We start from the raw sequence: 22,243 nt of genomic DNA, 5'->3' as shown, positions 1-22,243 counted from the left end.
TGTATTGGAATTACAAATGTACGCTGCAGTGCCTGGCTGTGCTACATTAGAGCTACAATTTTTTTTCTTCAAACTTTTTTTGGGGGAAGAGACATCTCATTACATAGTTCAAGATGGCCTTGTGAGCCTATGTCAGCCTTCCAAGTACTGGAATGACAGGTGTGTCTTTTCATACTGGAATTTTGATAAATTTTTTGACTCTTATGCATGTAAAAACTGGCTTAAAACAATGTGAAAGTTACAAAAATACTTTTTTATTACATAAACTTTATTTAAAATTTAAAAATTTACTTAAAAATCTTTGGTTAAAAAGACACATGTGTGCACATAAGCACACAGGCATACATGCATGTGTACATCTGTTAGTCTAGGCCAAGTCAGGTTGTCATCATTTCTTTTTATTTATATTTATTAAGTTTTATTCCTGGGAGGCTGTATATTATTTCATAAGCCTTTAAGCTTATGCCTCTATCATATTTAATAAAATTACTCTTTTTTTTTTTTTGAGACAGGGTTTCTCTGTGTAGTTCTGGTTATTCTGGAACTCACTCTGTAGACCAGGCTGGTCTTGAACTCGCAGAGATCCATCCTTCTCTGCTTCCCCAGTGCTGGGATTAAAGGCATGCACAACATTGCCTGGCTAAAATTACTTTTAAACTGCCTTTTTAACTGTAAAATGGAATTGTTTCATGATTTGAAAATGTGACCAATCTAAATAAAAATATCAAGGCTAAGTGAAAATCTACTAATTTCAGCCAAACAAGGTTCTTAAAGCAAAAAACATATTCACACAAAATTTATGTAATGGCTGGAGCAGTTGGTTTATTATACAGGTTATCATTTATGTAATGGCTGGAATAGTTGGTTCATTACACAGATTATCACTTATGCAATGGCTGGAATAGTTGATATATTATACAGATTAACATTTATGCAATGGCTGGAATAGCTGGTTTATTACACAGATTAATCATCTTGAATGTACAAGCTCCAGAAGAGCAATTGGGTCTTTATACACATTTTTTCAACAAATGAAATTTTTACCCTTACATCCAAATGGATTAATCAGTTAATGTAAGAAAAATAAGAGCTATTAGTGATGTATCTACTGAGAAACCACAAATAAACCCAAAGACTATGGAGAGAAAGACTGAGAGAAAGGAGGTTGCAGAGTCAGGGAGGAGGTATAAAGGATTTAGGAACAAAGCCAATCACACTTTGTGGACTAACAGCACCAATCTATTTTTCTTGACCGATTAGACCTTAAAATAAAGGAGGTGGATTTAATCTGGTTGGTTTTAATGTTCATCTAAGTTCTAGGTGTTATAGAATAAAATGAGTACAGAAACTTTCATGTTCTTCACCTAGCTTTTCATAACTTTTAAAATGTAAATGGCTTCCACTTAAAAGCAGTCTCACAATCTCCTACAGGTTGGTGGCACTTTACCCCTTCTAAACAGTGTTGTGTACCCACCACCCCTCACACTGGTTATTCAGATTTAAGTCAGTTAGGAAAACTTTTAATCTCACATCTTGCTTATGCCTCGAGAACGCTCCTGTGCTAGGAGAGAGTGTTGGAATGAAGCACAGTATTTCTGGTGCGTACAGCTTACAGCAGTACTGTGTCAGGTGGAGAACACCGGAAGGACGAAGCGGTGCAGCGTGGTTCATAGCAGTCAGTCAGATGGGAATCAGAAGGACTTTCTACAGTTCCCTGAGCTTTTATTTGTAGAGGATATCCAATAATCTCTCTAGTCACATGGCATACTTCTGAGTCCATTCCCGGGCTGTTGTGTTGTACTTTTCTCTATCTGTTTTGTAGATCTGAGCAATCTCAGGCACTAAGGGATCATCTGGATTGGGATCACACAACAGAGAACTGATGGACAAAAGTACTTTTGAAATAGTTAGTGCTGGAGACCACTGTGAGCGAAGAATATCAAGACAAATGCTGCCATTACTGTTAACATTTGGGTGATAAATTCTTGTTGTAAATTCAACCTTGGGTGGTTTGAAGGGGTACTCTGTTGGGAAGTCAATTGTCAAGAAAAACGCCCCTCCCTGGTAGGGGCTGTCATTAGGCCCCATGATTGTAGCTTGCCAGTGGAACATATCTTCCCCGACAGGGCCTGCTGAACACTGTGCTGGGGGATCCTGCGCCAGGTCGTTCAGTTCCTTATGGATTCTCTTCAGAGCCATGGTGGAAGGCTGTCTTGGTGGCCCTAGTGGAATGAGGCAGGGCCTGAGGGCCTGAGGCTGCCTTGTTGGTTGTGGATCAGCTGCAGAAGAGGAGGCGGGCAGTTCTGGCCTGGCCCTGGCAGGATGTGCTGAGGGCCGAGGCCCACTCAGCTTCTGGGCCAGCCACCGTGCTCACAGTATCCGTCTTCACATCCGTTGGCACATCTCCCTGCAGCCGCCCCTTTTTGTGCCGCCGCAGAAGCGGTCTCGTCTTCCGAGACCGCAGCCTCCGCGGATCCCTCCGCCGGAGCCTCTGCCCGGGCTCGAGCCAGACAGCCTGGCTGCAGCCTGGGACCACAGATGGACGCGGATGGACAGCCCGGGACGGTGACAGTTGACCAGGGATGGTGGGATTGGCACATCGCCATCATCACAAACTCATAATCGATTGTGCTGTGATATCATGGTGCAGCTGTCACCGGGATACCAAGTACACCTTTGGTTCACTGAGAAGAGACTTGATGTGTCAAGTATTCCACAGATGCTTCAAGTCTCAGACAAAAGGACTTTTCTTTTTTTAAGCAAAAAAATTTTTTTAGAATTTTTAAGAGAATTCCAAAATTTTCTAGAATATACCAGAAACTTGAGAAAGCAGATACATGTTCACACATCTTCTCTTTACAAAGGGTACCAAAATAATCTTTCACTAAGTAATTCACATTATTTTAAACACATTTTGGAAAGTTATAGTAATAAAAGGCAGTTCTCCATGTACATTCCCAGTGTCAACTCCATGCCTTCTCTGTTTCTTAGGAAACAAACAGTCAAGTAAAAAAAAGGAAAGACAAACCAAAATAAACAGCAGCAAAAACTAAAAATCACAAGAAACGCAGATTCAAAAACAGAACCCATAATAACACAATTGGAAACCATAATACACAAGCAGAAGACCAGTAGGATAAAAAAATGCTCCAGGCAGCATGAAACAAATAAAATCCACAAAACACCGTTAAGTTAGTTGTGGATTGTCCTACTGCTGAGCATGGCCCTACCTTACGTTTGGTTGATATACCCAGTGAGATTTCATTGTAGAAACTGATTTTCCCTCTGCCAGTGATTGTCAGTTGGAGCTAGCTTCTAGGTGAGGGATTGGAGGTCCTGTCCCTCTCCCCCTCAGCACTGGGACCTTATCTGCAGGCTGTGCGTGCTGCCGCAGTCTGTGAATTGACTTGTGCATCAGTCCTGTTGTGTCTAGAAGGCCGTGTTTCCTTGGTGTCTTCTATCCCCTGTGGCTCTTAAAATCTTTCTTCCTCCTCTTCCATATAGCTCTCTGAGCCCTGAGCAGAGGGGTTTGATGAAGACATCTCATTTAGGACTGAGTGTTCCAGTGTCTCTCAGTCTTTGCACATTCATTATCCAGTTGTAGGTCTCTGTATTAGTTCCCCATCTACCACAAGCCTCTCTAGTAATGGCTGAGTGAGACACTGATCAGTGTGTATAGCAGAATGTTGTTAGGAATCATTGTTGCCGTGTTACTGTAGCAGAACAACAGTGTGTGGTTTTCCTTAGGCCCATGGCCTGTCTAGTCTCAGGTTCTTGGCCACCTGAGCAGTGTCAGGCGTGGGTTCCATCTCATGGAGTAGTGGCTGGTTACACCCACAACTTTCGTGCCACTGCTGCACTAGCATTTTATACAGGCAGGTCACTAGTGACTCAGCTACACGTAACCCATTCCTGGCACTGGAAGTTTGATTTGGTGGCAAAAGATGTTTAGTTGGGGCACTCCATTTATATATATTTCTTGAAGTAGCTTCTACAGGAATAGGTTTCTCTATGACCCTTCAAATGGCTCTTAATGTTAGGTGTCCTTCCTCAGCATTCCCTCCTTTATCCCACTCATCCTTCCATGTTTAATCTTTTTGTTTGAGCCCCCTACACACACACCAACCGTCTCTCCATAACTATATACCTTGGTTCTACTTGGTGTAGAATTTTGTGCAGGGAACTAACTATAGATTTATTTGTTTTCTTCTGTATACAGCCATCCAGTTTGACCAGCACCATTTGTTGAAGATAATATCTTCCTTCAATGTGTATTTTTTACTTCTTTGTTAAGAATTGGGTGTCTGTAGGTGTGTGGACTTATGTCTGGGTCTTCAATTTGATTCCGTTGATCAGTGTGTTTGTTTTTATGCCAATACCATGTTTTTTTTTATTATTATCAGTCTGTAGTACAACTAGAAATCTGGAATGGTGATACCTTCAGCAGTTCTTTTATTATTAAGGATTGTTGTAGCTATCCTGGTGTGTGTGTGTGTGTGTGTGTGTGTGTGTGTGTGTGTGTGTGTGTGTTCCTATGAGGTAAAAGTTGTGTTTTCAATTTCTTTGTGTTGGGGTTTTGATGGGGATTGCATTGAACTTATAGATTGCTTTTGGCAGGTTGGCCATTTTCACTATATTAATCCTACCTATCAATGAATGTTGGAGATCTCTCCTTTGTCTGATATTTTCTTTGATTTCTTTCTTTAAGGTCTTAAAATTTTTATTATACTCGGGTTTCACTTCGTGGTTAGAGTTATTGTAAAGTAATTTATTTATGTATTTATTTTTTGGGGCTGTTGTGAGGGTACTGTTTCTCTGATTTCTTGCTCAGTCTGTTATTTGTATATGGGAAGGCTTCTGATTTTTGTGTGTTCATTTTGTATCCTATTACTTTGCTGAAACTGTTTATCAACTGTAGAAGTTTCTTGGTCGTTTTTTTTAGGGTCATTTGCATATAAAATCATACCATCTGCAAATAACGATACTAGATCTCAGCTGAGTGCCTATGTACTGGGCTCCCTTCGTTTTTGTTTTTGTTTTTGTTTTTTTTTTTTAAAGGTGTGTGTGTGTGTGTGTGTGTGTGTGTGTGTGTGTGTGTGTGTGTGTTGCAGCACACATGTGGAGTCAGAGGAGAGCACAGGGGTCAGTTTGTGTGCACTGGGGATTGAACTCAGGTTGTCAGATTTGGCAGCAAGTACCTTTATCCTCTTAGTCTTCTTACTGGCTTCTTTGTTATTTATTTTCAATGGAAATGAATATGAATGCATAGTGGAAAAGTGCAACAGTTGCTGATTTTAACCAAACAAAAATTGTTGAAACTGTGTCTGAAAGCCAGCATGTTGGCACACGCCTTTAATCTACTTGGGAGGCAGAGGCAGGAGGATCTCTGAATTTGAGGCTAGCCTGGTCTACAGAGTGAGTTCCAGCTTGAGGAACTAATCAACCAACCAACCAACCAACCAACCAACCAGCCAACCAACCAACCAACCAACCAACCAGCCAACCAACCAACCAACCAAACAAACAAACAAAAGAACCCATGTCTTAAAGACTAATTATTGTAATGAAGCTTTAAATGCAATCCTTACTTCATCTAGTTTCGTGTGAGATGACACCTTAAACAATTTTAATTCTGTTTTAGATTGATAGAGACTGATAGTAAGTCTTTAAGATCTGTAAATGGGTCAAGAAGAAACAGTGGCTCTTCTCTTGTATCAAGTTCATCAGCCTCCAGCAACCTCAGTCACCTGGAAGAGGACTCTTGGATTCTTTGGGGAAGAATTGTGAATGAATGGGATGATGTACGCAAGAAGAAAGAAAAGCAAGTGAAGGTATCTGCGTTATTTACTGAAGTTCCTTTTCTTATCCCAGAGAGTATCAGGCATGGATTAGTAGGGCATTAGGAAAACAAGTATTCTAGTAATTTCTGAGCTATGTTATGAACAGATTGGTTTTATATGTCTTTATCATCTGTGCTTGATAGATGTTCTAGATTGTGGGTTGTTGTAGGGGTCCTGAAAATGTAGAAATTCACAGTTAAAGATATTTTTAGAAATTAGTTAGACTCCCATTTTGTTAATTCAGAAATGAAATCATTACACTCTGTATCAGTACTTTGCCTTTTCTTTTCAGCAGCCTTTGGATGTGACGGGTGTGGTGGTGAGATATGTAGCTCTGTGGACTGTCAAGTCCTTAAGACCTTTAAAGGCCACCTTCTCAGTGAAATGACAGCTCGTCCATGGCTTTGTAGCTCCTAATCAGAACTGACCCAAGGGCCAATCTTAGACTTCTTTAAAGAATTTCATAGTTTATTATTAAACAAGCTTTGTAAATTATTAATTTGATACATTTTCCATTCCAGCACTCCCCTCCCCAGAATGCTTGGATATCAAGGTATGAGACATTTATAAGTTTTGTTTTCCTTTTGTTTTTAGGAGCTTGTTCGTAAAGGAATACCTCACCACTTTAGAGCAATAGTTTGGCAACTTTTATGTAATGCACAGAGTATGCCAATTAAGGACCAGTACTCAGAACTCCTGAAAATGACTTCACCTTGTGAAAAATTGATCCGAAGAGACATTGCTAGAACTTACCCAGAACACAATTTTTTTAAGGAAAAGGATAGCCTTGGACAGGAGGTTTTATTTAATGTAATGAAGGTAAGCTCTATTTATTCATTTTTTTAAGTGAAATGAATTTGTAAGAGGTTGAAATTACACATTTCCATAATAAAGTATGAAGTCCCATTGTAATAATCAGGTTCTTGGGCAATAGATTTAGTTTTAGCATACTTTCTGCTTTCTTTTCTTCTCTTTTTTTTAAGATTTATTTATTATGTATACAGTGTTCTACTTGTGTACCAGAAGAGGGCGCCAGATCTCATTACGGATGGTTGTGAGCCACCATGCGGTTTCTGGGAATTGAACTCAGGACCTCTAGAAGAACAGTCAGTGCTCTTAACCACTGAGCCATCTCTCCAGCCCTCTGCTTTAATTCTGATGCTTCATTGTCAGTAGTTTGGGGAACTAATTAGAAAATTCATTACATTATTTAGCATTAGTTGACAAATAACCTACTCTCACTGACCATTGCAGGATTCTTTATTAGAGTAGAAAATTCATACTGTATCAACTTCATGATCTGTGATAATGGCCCTACTTGCTAAGCATGCTGGCAACCCTTTAAAAATTTCCTATTGCCTCTGTCATATTGCATTTTCATAGTTTCTTTTTCTCCCATCTACCTCTGTGAAATACCAATTTCTTGAGTTACTTGAATTTTGTTCTTTACCTTAACTGTACTATGTTTATCTCTATCAGATACCTATCATTTTTCTGAGTGTAAATTGCTTTATTTTCTTTGTCCTTAGGAGCTGCCACTTTCTAATTGGGAAATTGTCAAAAGAAATTTTATGTAATAAACCATTTGCTTTTTAAATATTTATAGAATAACATCTGCAACAAGTAAGCAAGAGCTTTTCTAAACAAATAAACGGACTTTTAATGTAACTGTTTCACCAATTTTAGGTTTTGGAGAAGGAAGATACAGTATGCACGTTGAAGTATTTTGAACACCATGTTTTACTTTTTAGGCGTACTCCTTGGTGGATCGTGAGGTTGGTTACTGTCAAGGCAGTGCTTTTATAGTTGGATTGTTGCTTATGCAGGTGAGTTAATGGATGTAAGTAGTAGCTGTTTACGTGTCTTAAAGTCAATTGGAGAATTAAAAAAACATCTTCGGTTTTACCAAGTTAAGCAGATTTGTGTCATCTTTCTAAACATAATGTACATATTGTACATTACTTTTGCACTTTGATGTAAAACGATGTACGGTAATACTGTCTTGCCACCGAATGAAGTTGCAGCTCTTGTACTCTTCCTCCCTTCTCCCTCTGTTCTTCCCCTTCCTCCTACTTCCTTCTTTTTTGGAGATTGAACTCGGGCCTTCTATGCTGTATCACTGAGCTGCAGGCCCAGCTTCCTAACTAGAAAAAATAATTACAAATACATTTTACACACACTGTGTGTGTAGCCATGTGTGTGTCGGCCAGACAGAACTTGCAGGGCTGGTTGTCATTCACCACATGCACTCCAGGAGTGAAACGCAGGCTCTGGTCTGGGCAGGGGCCGTTGTCTGTTGAGCCATCTTGCCAGCTTCTCTAACTTCTGCCTCTTATTTTGTTTGTGAAGGTTTTATTTTTAATTATGTATGTGTGTGGATGGTGGTGGTGGTGTGCGTGTGTGGAGGGTGTGTGTGCACATGCCTATAGTACCTGTGGAGGCTGGAAGTGGGTCTTGAATTTCTTGGAGCTGGAGTTACAGGCAGTTGTGAGCTGCATGACACAGATGCTGGGGACCCAGCTAGTGTGAGATTTTAACTGCTGAGCCGTCTTTCCAACCCCTCCTTTATTTCTTAATATATACAATAGTACCAAGATACTCTACAGAAACTTTTAACCTGTTTTTAAATTTCACTTGTCAACATTTAGTGGGGATAATCTTTTCTCAATCAAGGATGATAAGAATGAAGTTTTCATATAAAATCTTATTTATGTTATATGCATGTTTGGAAATATATATAGGAGTGTTATATATCATTTGGCAATAGGCTTGTTATTTTTATCTTGTTTACTAAAGTTATGTTATTCAGCTACCTTTACTGCCCCAGGGATATAATATTGGCATGTACTGATTTGGGAGTGGGTTTGGGTAGGATGTTCTCAGAATTTAGGGGAGGACAATTAAAGTTGGGAAGGGAAGTGGCATATACATTCATCTCTTTGGCCTTGCTGAAAGTTTCCTTATCATATTTTACTTTTTATGCAGTCTCAGAATTTTAATCCTGAAAAATGGCTTGATTGTGTGTGTAGGTGTGCTTGAATGGAGTGTAGGCTGCAATTTGCATCTCAGTTCTACACTCACCCTGTGAGCTTAGGCTAGATTATTCAGCCTCCTTGTTTTAGATACTCTTGTCTTTGTTTGGATGCATTGTGAGAGTTACGCAGGTGTAAGACTGGTGTGGTGTTTGGCACACGTGAGGCCTACAGTGAATCTTCAGTGGCTTTCATCCACCTTGAGTAGGTGAAAGCAGAGCAGGGGTCAGAATCTGTTTCCTGGTGTTTCACTTCAGTTTCCTTACTATCTGACTTTTAAAAGCTCTGTGTCAGGACTCCCTCCTTCTTACCCCGTTCTCTTCTTTGTTTTTGTCTTGAAAAGCTGTATTAACTGGAGTTTCCTGGGAAGCAGCTATACCACCAAAGTCTTCTTGTGCTCCAATTGTTTACAGATTGTATAACATTGGGAGGTATATACATGGCCTTGAGTCTTCTGAGTTTGTTTCATGAGACTCCTGCCCCCCTCCCCCAAGAGACTATTTTAGAGTTGGAGAAAAAGCCATTCAAGAAGTAGAAAACAGGTTTCAGCCTTTGGTGTGGCTGTGGAGCCTGAGATAGTAACTTCCTGCCAGGCTCACTGGAGGAAAGGAAGTCAAAAGCTAGAGAATTTATCTCAATGAAAATGACTACGGAGTTGTTAGAGCAGTGACCCAGAAGTTTGTGGAGGAGCAAATGAGTAGCATTGGTTGGCATGAGTTTTAGGGAGCAGAGGTTTATTCAGTGGAAGGGCCCTGAAGTTCAAGGAGATACTCTGCTAACTCCTGCTCTTTGAAGTGGTGAGGTGGAAAACACAACTACCCTGAGGTACAGCGTATTTCAGCTTAAAGATGAGAATCCTGGGGAATGAGATTGAGGATAGAAGTGGGAGTTTGGAAATAGAGTCAGATGAAGGGACCAAGAGAACTGTATAGGATGGAGAGTTCTGGGATCTCAAACTTCTTACAGTAACTGACAAGTCAGTGGGGCTTTAGGACTTGCATTAATAGGGATGGTCTCCACAGCAGTACTATGGCTGTGTTAGGGCAGAGGAAGGACATGGAGGTTTGCGTTCTGTCCATGACTGTGTTGAGCTTGGGGAAAATGTATTTTGTCATTTGCAAATGTCTTCAGTAAGCGATCCTGAGTGATCTTTTAGGGACATCCTCTTTTGAAATGCATTTACAGACTGTAAATGAAGACTAGAAAACTGTGTTATTTTGAGAAAGTTATCTAGCCATGTAAGTGATATTGTCTAAATATTTTGAATGTCTTTATTTTTTAATGAGTATTTCCTATTGATTTATACTTTTAAAACCAGATTATGGATAATTTTACAACATAGAGGTTCTTTTGGTATTTACATCATGTATCACTTCTGTTCAGACTCCTTAAAGCTTTCCAGCTGTCTTAAGGTAAAAGTAGAAGAATTACAGAATGGCTTCCAAAGCCTGTATGTTTGGTTTCATTTTTTTCTTCTTTATAACTATTTTACTAATGACTCCCCCCCCACTCCTCCGACGAGACAGGGTTTCTCTGTGCAGTTTTGGTGCCTGCCCTGGATCCTGCTCTGTAGCCCAGGCTGGCCTCGAACTCACAGAGATCCGCCTGGCTCTGCCTCCTGAGTGCTGGGATTAAAGGCATTGCCCGGCCATACTCATGATCTTTTTAAAGCAATATACATTTAACTTTATATTCTCTGCTTGGCATCTACTAAGTACTTCTTGTGTAGATTTTACTTTATTCAGGGATAATTTTACTTCCACTTTAGTGGTCTCCTGCTTTTTAATTAAGCATGCCAGCGTCTTTTACTTTTCTATTGCTGTGAAGAGATACCATGACCAAGGTAACTTATAGAAGTGAGGGGGAGGGTGGAGAGGGGAGGGTGGGAAGGAGAGAGACAGACAGACAGACAGACAGACAGACACACACACACACACACACACACACACACACACACACATGAGATGGACAGACAGACCAACCGACCGACTGACTCTGGGTCTGGTGTGGGCTTTTGAATCCTAAAAGCCCACAATCAGTGACACACCTCCTCCAACAAAGCCACACTTCCTCCCAATAAGGCCACATCTTCTAGTCCTTTCCAGATAGTCTACTAACTGGGACCAAGCATTCAATGTATGAGCCTATGGAGGTCATTCTCATTCAGACCACCATAGGAATCTTGTTCCATCTTAAGGCCTTTGTAGTCTCTGTCTTCCAGGACTGTTTTTTCCTCAGATGTTCCCTAATTTCCTTCTCTTGTTTAGTTAAAATTTACTTTATCAAGTTTCCATTTCTGACTTATGTAAATATCAGTTTGTCTCCCCAACGTTCTCTCCTCTTCCAACTTATCTCCACAACGTTCATTACCACTGACATAAATATGACTTAGTCCATATATTACCTATTTATCTCTAGAAAGTTTTAAGTTCCTTGAGAGTAAAGTTTATATGTTTTTTGTTGCTATTGTTCTTATATTTAGAAAGAATATAATGAATTCTTTCTGTAAATAAATACTTGTTGGTTAGATGAGATAGGTTCAATTCAGGGTGGTATGGCCATAGACATACATACATATATATATATTAATTAAGTTAATGAATTAGACAAGTTAAGGCAGTTAGTCTCAGAGTTTGCAAGAGTCATTGTCTGATTCTCAGAATGGAAGCCTAGAACCTCCTGATTCTTATTTCATTGCTCTTTTTACTATACTCTGTAGCCACTGAAAGCACTATTGGTAGGGCTGAGTTCAGTGTCCAGAATCCATGTGAAAAAGCCTAGTGTGGTGGTGTGCATGTGCAATCCCAGTGCAAGGAAGTCCTGGGACAGTGAGAGATCCTGTCTCAAGAAAACAGGATGTATGGAGATCAAGGAATGGCACCTAGGGTTATCTCTGGCCTCTGTGAACATTGTACACACAAACACAGACACATGAAAGGAAAGAAACAGCACTTGTTATTGCATGGTACTTTGTTTAAAGTGATTTGGCTTATTTGTGTATCATGAAATGTTGAACTGTGTTACTTTTTTTTCTTCTTAAAATAGATGCCAGAAGAAGAAGCTTTTTGTGTATTTGTTAAATTAATGCAAGACTACAGACTTCGTGAACTTTTTAAACCAAGTATGGCAGAATTGGGCCTTTGTATGTACCAGTTTGAGTGCATGATACAGGTAAAAGTTCACTTTTACCTTTTTTACTCCCTTTTCTGAATGTCATCTCAGCAAATTTTGTGTCACAGTCATAGAAGCAAGTGCTGGAGAGATTGCTCAGTATTTAAAAGCACCTTTGCTGCTCTTGTAGAGAATCTAGATCAGTTCCCAGAACCTACATAGTGGCTTACAACCATTTATAACTCCTGTTCTAGGGGATCTGGTGCCCTCTTCTGATTTATATGGGCAGCAGCCACACACAATGCACATAGGTACACGCAAGCAAAATACTTACACACAAAAAAGGCACAGCAGCAGTTGAAAAGCAGTCAGTGTTATAATCCCGTGATGACATGTAGGTCACAGTCTGGGGCTTTTTTATGCGAACGTTAAGCATCGGCCTCAAGTGTGCCCGAACTTAGTGTGCTGCTTCTGTTCCTCCTGTGCTGTTCCTGTTAAGTGGTCTGAGTACTCGTGGGGAGAGCCGGGGCCCTTATTGCTGAGACTGTCCGTGCTCTGCTCATTCTTTCCCTCCTTTCTCTTGGCCTCTTGTCCCCATCCCCAGTCTGGTGATTTTCTGCATGTTTCCATAATTTTATGAAACCAGCCTCAGGTTCAGATTGTCTAGAAGCCACCGCGTAAAGATAAAGAGAAGAGGAAGACTGGAGTCAGAGTCAAGTGGAAATCGATGAGTGTCTTTTTTTTATTTTCAAGTCAGGGTCTCACTAGGTAGCCTTGGCTGGCCTAGAACTCACTCTGTAGATCACAAGGGCTGTAAACTCACGGTGATCTGCCTAGTTTTGCCCCCTGAATGCTGGGATTAAAGGTGTGTGGCACCAGACCTGGTAAAAACATTTTTGAAAAGTTTTACTTTTCTGGATTTAATTTTTATTTTTTTAATTTAATTTTAAATTTTATAAATAAATAATCTTACTGTACTATCCTTTAATAGGAAGGTAGGAGTATTCTCCTTTATTTATATTCCAATTAGATGGAAAGAATTTTAGACTATGAGTCGTCATTTTTGCTGCACAAGAAGCAATTTTCAGAGTCACTTTTCTCTGGAATCATGAAAACCTGTGTTATATAAAGAATGAGAGATGAAAATGTTTTTGCATTTTAAGAAAATCACAATACATCATTGATAATTTTTTTTTCTGAAATAGTAATTTTGTTTGTTGATATAAACCTTAAACTCTCGGTGCTATGAGTTAAGACATTGTTGAAGATCTTGTATTTTTCCTACTCGTAGGAGGTAAAGATGGATTACTGATGGTAAATGGTACTTGAAAGTTTTCAGCATGGCATTTATTTAGAAATTTTAAGAAATATTATAGTTAATTAAAAATGTAGACAATATTGGACAACTATACTTAACCAACAAGATGAAAAAAAATAAACATTTTATTTCCTTGCTGCTCAACACAGTGATTGGATGGATATTTGATTTAAGTTTAATTTGGCTATGATGTAGTTTTCTTATTAGTGAATCAAACATTATGATGTATTCGAAGTTCCCACTCTAGGTCATTTCTTTACCCTTCACTGTTAATGTCAATATTTCAGTTTCTGTATTTGAGCTTTCCTGTTACTCCAGCTCTTTGTGTTTGCTCTAGGCTCACCTACAGGTAGTCTGGCTTGAAATCCTCAATTTTGTTTTATTTTAACTAATTCTCTTCTCTTCTCTAGGAGCATCTTCCAGAGCTCTTTGTACATTTTCAATCTCAGAGTTTCCATACATCAATGTATGCATCATCCTGGTTTCTGACTGTCTTTCTTACAACTTTCCCATTACCAATTGCAACAAGGATATTTGATATCTTTATGTCTGAGGTAAGCTAATGAGCAGATTAGGAATAAAAACAGAATAAAGGAGTCATTGGATTAATTAGAGCAGGGCAATGTAAGTAGAAACAGAAGGCTGCCTCTGTGTCTCACTGCACTGCTTCCACAAATTAATCTCCTTTAAACCTCCTAACGACCTTACTAGTTGGGTTCTGGTAATATCCTCATTTGTTGGATGATAGATGAGGAAGCTGAGACTTACAGGGAGTTTAATTGTCTGTCTGTAGATATTATAGGTACTTGGGGACCTTCTCCAAGTGCATCCTCTTTATCACCTTTGATACAGTGAGAGTAAATGAGAAGGAAATTCTGCTGCACAGTTTATACTGTCGTAGTGCATCTGTTTCTCAAATAATAAGACATGATTCCTATAGTTAAGCTGCCTCTATTCTGTGAAGGCTTTCCCATTGTTCTTGAGTTGTCATTGACATGGTAGTGAGTGATCTTTGTCTTCAGTTGTCTGAACATAGTATTGTTAGTTACTTCTTGGAAGGATCAGTTTATAAGATTTATCTAGTTTAGTTTGGGCTGGAGTTGGCAAACAGTTCATCACTTACTCAGCTCTGTGATCTCCGTGGCCAAGCTGTCCTTTCCTTTGTTTTTTGGGGATGCAGCCCCACCTGTTTGTGCCAGTGTTTGTGTTGACTGTAGGGCCACGTGGTCGGGGTGAGTAGTTGTAAAGGGACAAGTGGGCCATCAAGTCTAAATGTTTGTTCATGTTGGCCAGTTCTTAGTTAGATCCTTAAATGCTTACCTTGGTATTATTTTGAATGATTTTTTTTTTTTGATGGAAGAATAAACAAATTTGGCTTTATTTTATTTGTTTCATCAGGGTTTAGAAATAGTGTTTCGAGTAGGATTAGCACTTCTTCAAATGAATCAGGCGGAATTAATGCAACTTGACATGGAAGGGATGTTACAGGTAAGTCAGTTTGTGATTTCTTGTATGTTTCTAAATTTGCCATTAATAAATTATTTGTAGTAATAATGCTGCTTTTCATTGGTTATTTCTTAGCATTTTCAGAAGGTCATTCCACATCAGTTTGATGGTGGCCCAGAAAAATTAATCCAGTCAGCTTACCAAGTCAAATACAACTCGAAAAAAATGAAAAAGTAAGTATTTTGTATGATCTCATGTAGTGATGGAGCTTATTGAAGCATGTAGGCAGGTCAGTGGACATGCGAAGCATTCTTGTGATAAGTACCACATTTTTCCTCCTTCGGCCATACAATTTTTACCTTCTTCGGTAGTATTAGCCTCAGTACAACAAAGGTAATGTTAGACTATCATCCCACTTTTAATAGTAATACACAGGACCACTGCACACTACTTTGAAAATCTCCCCTTCCTTCCCATTCTGATGGGAGTTAGGAGTATGGCATGAATACGTGTGTAAGTGTGCTGTTATTTTTAGTAGTTATTATTACTCTTGGTGCTTGGCATTGAACAGAGGGATTGAGCATGCTCAGTACATACTCTACCACCAGGTTGTACAACAAGCCTACCATGCTGTTTACTGAAGAACAGTTAGTGGGTCCAGTCACTGCCATAGTGTTCCTCTCAGCCATCCCCAGGGTCCCTTAAGCAGCACAGCTAGCAGCACTGAGGAGAGGTTTTCATCTTTTTATTGTTATTTCCTGGAGACGCTTTGTGTGGAACAGATTCCATTAAAAAAATGTTCAAGATAGGCAATCTCAGTTCCTGGCTTAATTTTTTTCTCTCTTAAAAATAAGGTTAGTATATTAATGAAGAATTATAGCTATTATAATTCTTTTCTAGCTTCTAATACTTAAATGATTCTTAGCCTAAGGTCATAGTTAAGATTCACGTCACTGGGGCTTCTGTGGTATAAAATGTTTCTAAACTATAGCAATGCTTATAGTAGCAGGATGTTTGTTGTTCTTTTGAGACAGTGTCTCACTTTGTAGCCCAGGCTGGCCTTGAACTCTGGCAGTCCTACCTAACCTCCCATATAATAGAATTAAAGGTATATGCCCCTTTGTCTGACTTCCTCCCTTTTTCTAAATAAAATATTTTGTTCCTTTATAGTATTAATTCTGAGTACAAGATACTCCCATCTCCTCCAGGTCCTTGCTCTATTAATTATTGCTTCTGTATTTTATCTTTAACGTCTATTTAGTTTTTATTACGTTTATTTATTCTGTATGTTTGCACTCATGAACAGGTCATCAGGCTTGGTAGTGCCTTTGCCCACAAGGCCACGTCACCAGTCCTCTCTCTTTGCCTTATTTGTGACGTGGTCTTACTGTGTAGCCCAGACTCATCTCCAGCTCACTGTTCCGCGTCTTCCTCTTGGGTGCTGGGATCCCAGGTGTGTGCCACCACACCTGGCCTTTTTAACCTCTCTTTTATTGTCTTTCCTCTAAGAAGGTCAATGTGTACTGAGTTTTGACTTAAAAGTACCAAAACAAAACCAATAGAGCTTTCCATTCTTTTTATGAAGTTTAATTCTAAAGAAATGAATAGTTTATAGTCATTCATATCATATATTAACTATCCTTTTTTCAATCAGGAAAATATTCAAATATACAGAAAAATAGATTAGAATGATAAATATCCATATTTTATATCTAGCTTTAACAATTGTTAATACTTTGCCACATTTATTTTCCTTCTTAGAAATTATAAAGCGAAGTGCAGAAACTGTGATGCCGTGTTCCTGGATATCTCATGTCCGTTGGTATAAAATAAGGGCGTCTGCTTCCCTTGACTTTCACAGCTTACCAGTGATGTTAAGTGTGTATGTCAAAATGTTTCTGCCTACATCTGCCTGCATCACATACAGTGGTCCTGCATTTATCCCTGTCCCGATCGTTCCTCCGCTGCCCATTCGACTATTCCGCTGTTTTTTCTCATGTAAATTATTTCAGGTTATACCTTGAGGAAAAATAAAGAAATTGTGTTTTATGTGAATATGTCCTTTTAAATTAAATAATTACTTTTGAATGAAAATATAACTTTAACTTTCTCCTTTGTTTTTAGACTCGAAAAAGAATACACTACAATAAAAACAAAAGAAATGGAAGAGCAGGTTGAAATTAAAGTAAGCATTTCAGGTTTTTTTTTTTTTTTTTTTTTTTGGTTTTTCGAGACAGGGTTTCTCTGTGTAGCTTTGCGCCTTTCCTGGAACTCACTTGGTAGCCCAGGCTGGCCTCGAACTCACAGAGATCCGCCTGGCTCTGCCTCCCGAGTGCTGGGATTAAAGGCGTGCGCCACCACCGCCCGGCCATTTCAGGTTTTTTATGTATACGTTTGTACACCTTGTGCATACAATTTTTTATGGAATATCTTCTTTCCCCCTTTAAAACCGTTTAAGTGTGTTTGGGTTTGACTTGGACCTGGTAAGGCATCAGATGATTACCATTAAGTGTTATTGAGCATGGCTCTAATACCACTTCACCATCCTGGTCTCTAAAGGGCTTCAGTTGAATGAGTGCTCATTTTTGGTTTAGTTTTCCTCAGAAGCCTTCTGAGTGTGATTTTACTGTTTCCTGGGTGATCTACCTCATGTCAGCTGTCTTCCTTTTTCTAGATGCCTTATTCGTGTTGCTGCCACCTAGTCCTTACTAACAACAGTGTGAACATTTTCATAAAGAGAACCCTGTGGATCTCCTCCTCCACCTTTATTGTTACTAAACTGCTGCTTTGGAGTTTGCTTTGCTTTTAGGGCCACGAGTGATGTCATACCCCACACTGGAGCCTGCTGAAAGGAGAAGTCTTTGTTCAGATGCGTGGGCATGGGATGTGGGTTAGCACATATTTCAAACATTTGGAACTGCAAATCAAGGTTCTGAGGATGAGGACCAACTTGTATTTCACCATGTTAATTTATTCATAGTTCTATGAAATTAAGTCATCTAATAGAGAATCAAAGTGGCATTCACAGAAAAAAAGATCATTAGCTCTAACTGGAAGGTTCTCTCCCACCCACCAGTTCTCAAATAACTGCTCAGAGGCATATATTAATTGTAAATGTTTGATTGATGGCTCAGGCTTATTACTAGCCAGCTCTTACATTTAAATTAACCCATAATTCTTACCTTTGTTTAGCTCCACTGCTTGTGGCTTGTTACCTCATTTTCTATATGTCTTACTTCCTCAGCGGTTACTGGAGTCTGCCTCAACTCTGTCCTTCTTCATCTCTGTCTTCAAAGTACCACCTAACCTTATTCTGCCTTGCCACTGGCCAAGCAGCTTTATTTACCAACCAGTGAGAGCAACACATATTCACAGTGTACAGAAAGACATTCCATAGCATTTCCCCCTTTCTGTCTAATCCAAAAGGAAGGTTTCACTTTTTTTTTTTTTTTTTTTTTTTTTGGTTTTTCGAGACAGGGTTTCTCTGTGTAGCTTTGCGCCTTTCCTGGGACTCACTTGGTAGCCCAGGCTGGCCTCGAACTCACAGAGATCCGCCTGGCTCTGCCTCCCGAGTGCTGGGATTAAAGGCGTGCGCCACCACCGCCCGGCGGAAGGTTTCACTTTTAACATAGTAAAATTATATACAACAAAAAGTTGTCAAGTAACTATTTTATATTTAGCAAAATTAAAGACAATATTCTTTTATTATAACTAAGGAAAACTATAACTTAACTAGTCTTCAACTCCGTCACAGACCTCAGAATGATAGAATATTACCTGAGTAAACAGGAAGTGCAGTGCAAGCAACTTCCAAAACTCTAGAAATGACAGACATCTTTTAGCTGGAAGATTTCCTGTGTCTCGGCCGGGACAAATCTCTCCTACTAGCATCCCCCAAGTAAACACACAGATGTTTATATTAATTTTAACTGTTTGGCCATTAACTCAGGCTTTCCACTGACTAGCTCTTACACTTAAACTCAGCCCATTTCTGTTAATCTATATGTTGCCACATGTTCCGTGGCTTTACCTGTGTGTCATTACATGCTGCTCCCTGGATGGCAGGATAGCATCTCTGTGTGTTCAAGGTCACACTAGGGAGCAAAGCCAAGCATGGTGACACGCCTTTAATTCCAGTACCAACCCTAGAGACCTGGAGGTCTGTATAGACAGGCAGTAACAAGGAAGTGAAGTAGGTGGGCTAAGAGCCAATGAGAGGGCAGAACAGCAAGGCAATAAAGGTGTAGGTAGACAGGAAGTAGCTCACTTTTGGTAGCTGCAGAGCTGGAAAGGTAAGGTTGGTGGCTATCACTATTTCCCTGATCTCTAAGGCTTTCACCCCTATATTTGGCTGTTTTTTATTTAATAAGACTGTTTAGAAATTTGTCTACAACATCTGGCTGCCTGGACAGTCACCCAAAGTTCTTTTGTAAAGTTGGAGTATTCATCATCAGTCAAGAGGCCTAAAGTATCTGGCAGACTTTTTAGTTAAACAGGAAGTTTGAAGGACTGTTCTGCCTATTGGCAAAGTTCATCAGTCACTTTCCTCTGTGTCCTGCAGAATGTCTGGCAGTTTTTTCTATGAAGCAGGAACCTGAAGGACCATCCCACCTTGTTTTGGCAAAGTTCACCTTCCTGTGGGTCCTGTATGTCCAGTTTATACAGCATACTGTCAAGCAGTCCAGGCAAGAGCAGTTTGTTGCCCAAATGGCTAGCCTTGCCACATTAAAGCAAACTCCATAAGGGGTTTCTTCAATGCCCATCATCCTCTTTGAAGTAATTGGTGCTGCCAAGAGCAGATGTGACTCAGTGTCGAGAAATGTCTGAGTTCTTAAAACATTTTAAATGCCATATTCTGTAGGTCTTTGAAGTGTTTAGAGATTATCTAATTAACATATATCTTTGTTTACCTAGAAAACCTAGCTAATATGGCTATAAGTTTGACTATTATAAATGACTATTAATCTGTATTTATTAATTATACATTATATTTTTAAATGAGCTTCTTAAACAAGAGTAGAAATATACATACAGTATAACAAAATTGATCTTAAATTTGTATCAATAAACTAAAATCCATATCAGTGTAAAATATTTTGAAATTAACAGTTGTTTCTTGGATTAAAGTAGATTCAATAATCTACTCTTTTTTATCATGATAATCTACTCTTTTCCCCATTATTTCTATATCATATCCCCCTTTGTTCTTTAGAACGAGATTGACTATGACCATTAACAATTTATAACCAATACCTCTTAAATGAAAACAAACATTCATAAACAATATTTTCGGAATTTGGGCATAGTTATCTGTTGATTGAGAGTGCTGGTAATCTTATGGGGACCCTGAGAAAATTTAGAATTATGGTCAAATCCTGACTGAGGTATGTTGTACAGCTGGGCCATCTCAGCCAGCAGCCTTGAAGCTGTTTTAGATGCAGAACTCAGAGGAAACTGTAACAGAGGTGTATTGAAACGTTGGATCATCTGGGCCATCCATTTTTATTAGTGTCTGGCCCCCTTGTTCTGAAAATACATAAGCTTTTAAAGGTAAAATATGTATCTGTACTAATATAAATATGAACTGTATATTGTACATAAATCAGCCAAAGATAATTTTTTAAAAGATTTATTTATTTATTATGTATACAGCATGTATGACAGCAATCCAGAAGAGGGCACCAGATCTCATTTCAGATGGCTGTGAGCCACCATGTGGTTGCTGGGAATTGAACTCAGGACCTTTGGAAGAGCAGTCTGTGCTCTTAACCTCTGAGCTATCTCTCCAGCCCCTCATAATTTTTTGTAAAAGATTTATTTATTTATTATGTATAGTGTTTTGTCTGCATGTATCTCTGTAGGCCAGAAGAGGGCACCAGATCTCATGATAGATGGTCGTGAGCCACCATGTGGTTGCTGGGAATTGAACTCAGGACCTCTGAAAGAGCAGTCAGTGCTTTTAACCTCTGAGCCATCTCTCCAGCCCCAAAGATAGTTTTTTATGTCTGAGCAGGTAAAATACACATCATGTGTTTTGTAGTCACTTTGGGTTGATTTTCCCATGTCTGCAGTCAGGCTTTTCAGGGGTCTTCCTCAGTCAAACCTGATTTCCCTTAACTCAGAAAGAATCCACAACCTCTTACCTTCTGTGGAAATGAAAGCAGAACCTCTTTCCCAAAGCACCACATCCCCAGACTCAAATTTTGAAGTCAAGATATTTCTAAAGTGCTGTGGGATGTTCTGTATGGCAAATGTGTTGCTCTGATTGGTCAATAAATAAATCACTGATTGGCCAGTGGCTAGGCAGGAAGTGTAGGCGGGACAAGGAGGAGAATAAAGTTGGGAAATGGAAGGCTGAGTCAGAGACACTGCCAGCCGCCATGATGACAAACAGCATGTGAAGATGCCGGTAAGCCACGAGCCATGTGGCAAGGTATAGATTAATGGAAATGGATTAATTTAAGCTGTAAGAACAGTTAGCAAGAAGCCTGCCACGGCCATACAGTTTGTAAGCAATATAAGTCTCTGTGTTTACTTGGTCGGGTTTGAGCGGCTGTGGGACTGGCAGGTGAGAGAGATTTGTCCTGACTGTGGGCCAGGCAGGAAAACTCTAGCTACACTAAAGTGTATAGGTTGATTTGATCCAGCAGTTTTTATAATCAAATGTCTCTCAGCAGTTATCATTTGTTCATTAGCTATCAAAAATTTTAAAGACAATGCAATAACATACCGTATCCAGACACTGTGTATTTTCCATCCTTAGGTGGATTTTTAATATATATTTTTTATTATATTTCTTCTTAAAGTACTTTATTATTTTGTTCTTAAACGATTTTTCTATATATTCTCTCTCTCAAGCCCACGCATGTTCTTTAAACATACTGTGACCTGTTCTTACTGTGTATTTCTAAATCCACCATGAAGCTTGTGGCTGTAGCATGAATCCTAATTGGTCTTAATAATAAAAATCTGGAATCAAATATTGGGTTAAATGCTGAAAAATCAGAGAAGCAGAGCAGCCAGCCAACAGAGAGTTCTTATCTCTACAACTCCTCAGACTGAAAAAGGGGTGAGCTCCTGTCTCCTCCCGCCTTATATTCCTTTCTCGGCCCAGCCATATCACTTCCTGTCTCCACCTCCCTAGTGCTGGGATTAAAGGAGTGTGCTTCCTAAGTACTGGGATAAAAGGCATGAGATCCCAAGTGCTGGGATTAAAGGTGTGTGCCACCACTGCCTGGCTTGTATGGTTAACTAGTGGCTAGCTCTGCACTCTGATCTCCAGGCAAGCTTTTTTTGTCAGAGCACAAAGTGTCACCACACATGGCTGATTAACCACTTTGTACCAAGGCCTTTGTGAGACTGTGGAAATCCACCATGCAGCTTAGCTCATGGTAGCTGGCAGCTGTCTGGAGACTCATCTCTGCTCTGTTGCTGGCATGAGACTAGGAAGCCCAGTGTGGCTCCATTCCTGAGCATTTAGAACCTTTTTTATTTTT

General features: G+C 39.5%; 2 protein-coding genes across 8 annotated transcripts in view; one reads left to right on the top strand and one right to left on the bottom strand.

The window, feature by feature from the left end:
- Evi5 (ecotropic viral integration site 5) overlaps nucleotides 1-22,243 on the top strand; it is a 159,881-nt gene that overhangs the window by 50,106 nt on the left and 87,532 nt on the right. For all 7 annotated transcript variants that reach the window (XR_008217597.1, XM_052735690.1, XM_052735694.1 and 4 more), the window contains exons 3-10: nucleotides 5,642-5,831; nucleotides 6,435-6,659; nucleotides 7,592-7,666; nucleotides 11,918-12,043; nucleotides 13,712-13,855; nucleotides 14,700-14,789; nucleotides 14,883-14,980; nucleotides 16,872-16,932. Coding sequence is in view for 6 of the 7 variants with exons in the window: in XM_052735690.1 (XP_052591650.1) it covers nucleotides 5,642-5,831; nucleotides 6,435-6,659; nucleotides 7,592-7,666; nucleotides 11,918-12,043; nucleotides 13,712-13,855; nucleotides 14,700-14,789; nucleotides 14,883-14,980; nucleotides 16,872-16,932 (1,009 nt within the window). In the remaining variant the exon portion in view is untranslated. The remainder of the gene's footprint in view (nucleotides 1-5,641; nucleotides 5,832-6,434; nucleotides 6,660-7,591; nucleotides 7,667-11,917; nucleotides 12,044-13,711; nucleotides 13,856-14,699; nucleotides 14,790-14,882; nucleotides 14,981-16,871; nucleotides 16,933-22,243) is intronic.
- On the bottom strand, nucleotides 1,430-2,361 carry LOC128108720 (ubiquitin-conjugating enzyme E2 D2B). The gene has a single exon (XM_052735696.1). It carries the CDS (start codon nucleotides 2,197-2,199, stop codon nucleotides 1,756-1,758), a length of 444 nt encoding a protein of 147 aa, XP_052591656.1. The 5' UTR covers nucleotides 2,200-2,361; the 3' UTR covers nucleotides 1,430-1,755.

Source organism: Peromyscus californicus, unplaced genomic scaffold (assembly GCF_007827085.1).
Source record: "Peromyscus californicus insignis strain IS unplaced genomic scaffold, ASM782708v3 Scaffold_13__1_contigs__length_99412109, whole genome shotgun sequence".
Classification (NCBI taxonomy): Eukaryota; Metazoa; Chordata; class Mammalia; order Rodentia; family Cricetidae; genus Peromyscus; species Peromyscus californicus.
This window is presented reverse-complemented; position numbering and strand designations above follow the sequence as displayed.

Coding starts and splice junctions, on each gene's coding strand:
- LOC128108720 (XM_052735696.1), bottom strand. CDS start 2,199: ATGGCTCTGAAGAGAATCCATAAGGAACTGAACGACCTGGCGCAGGAT.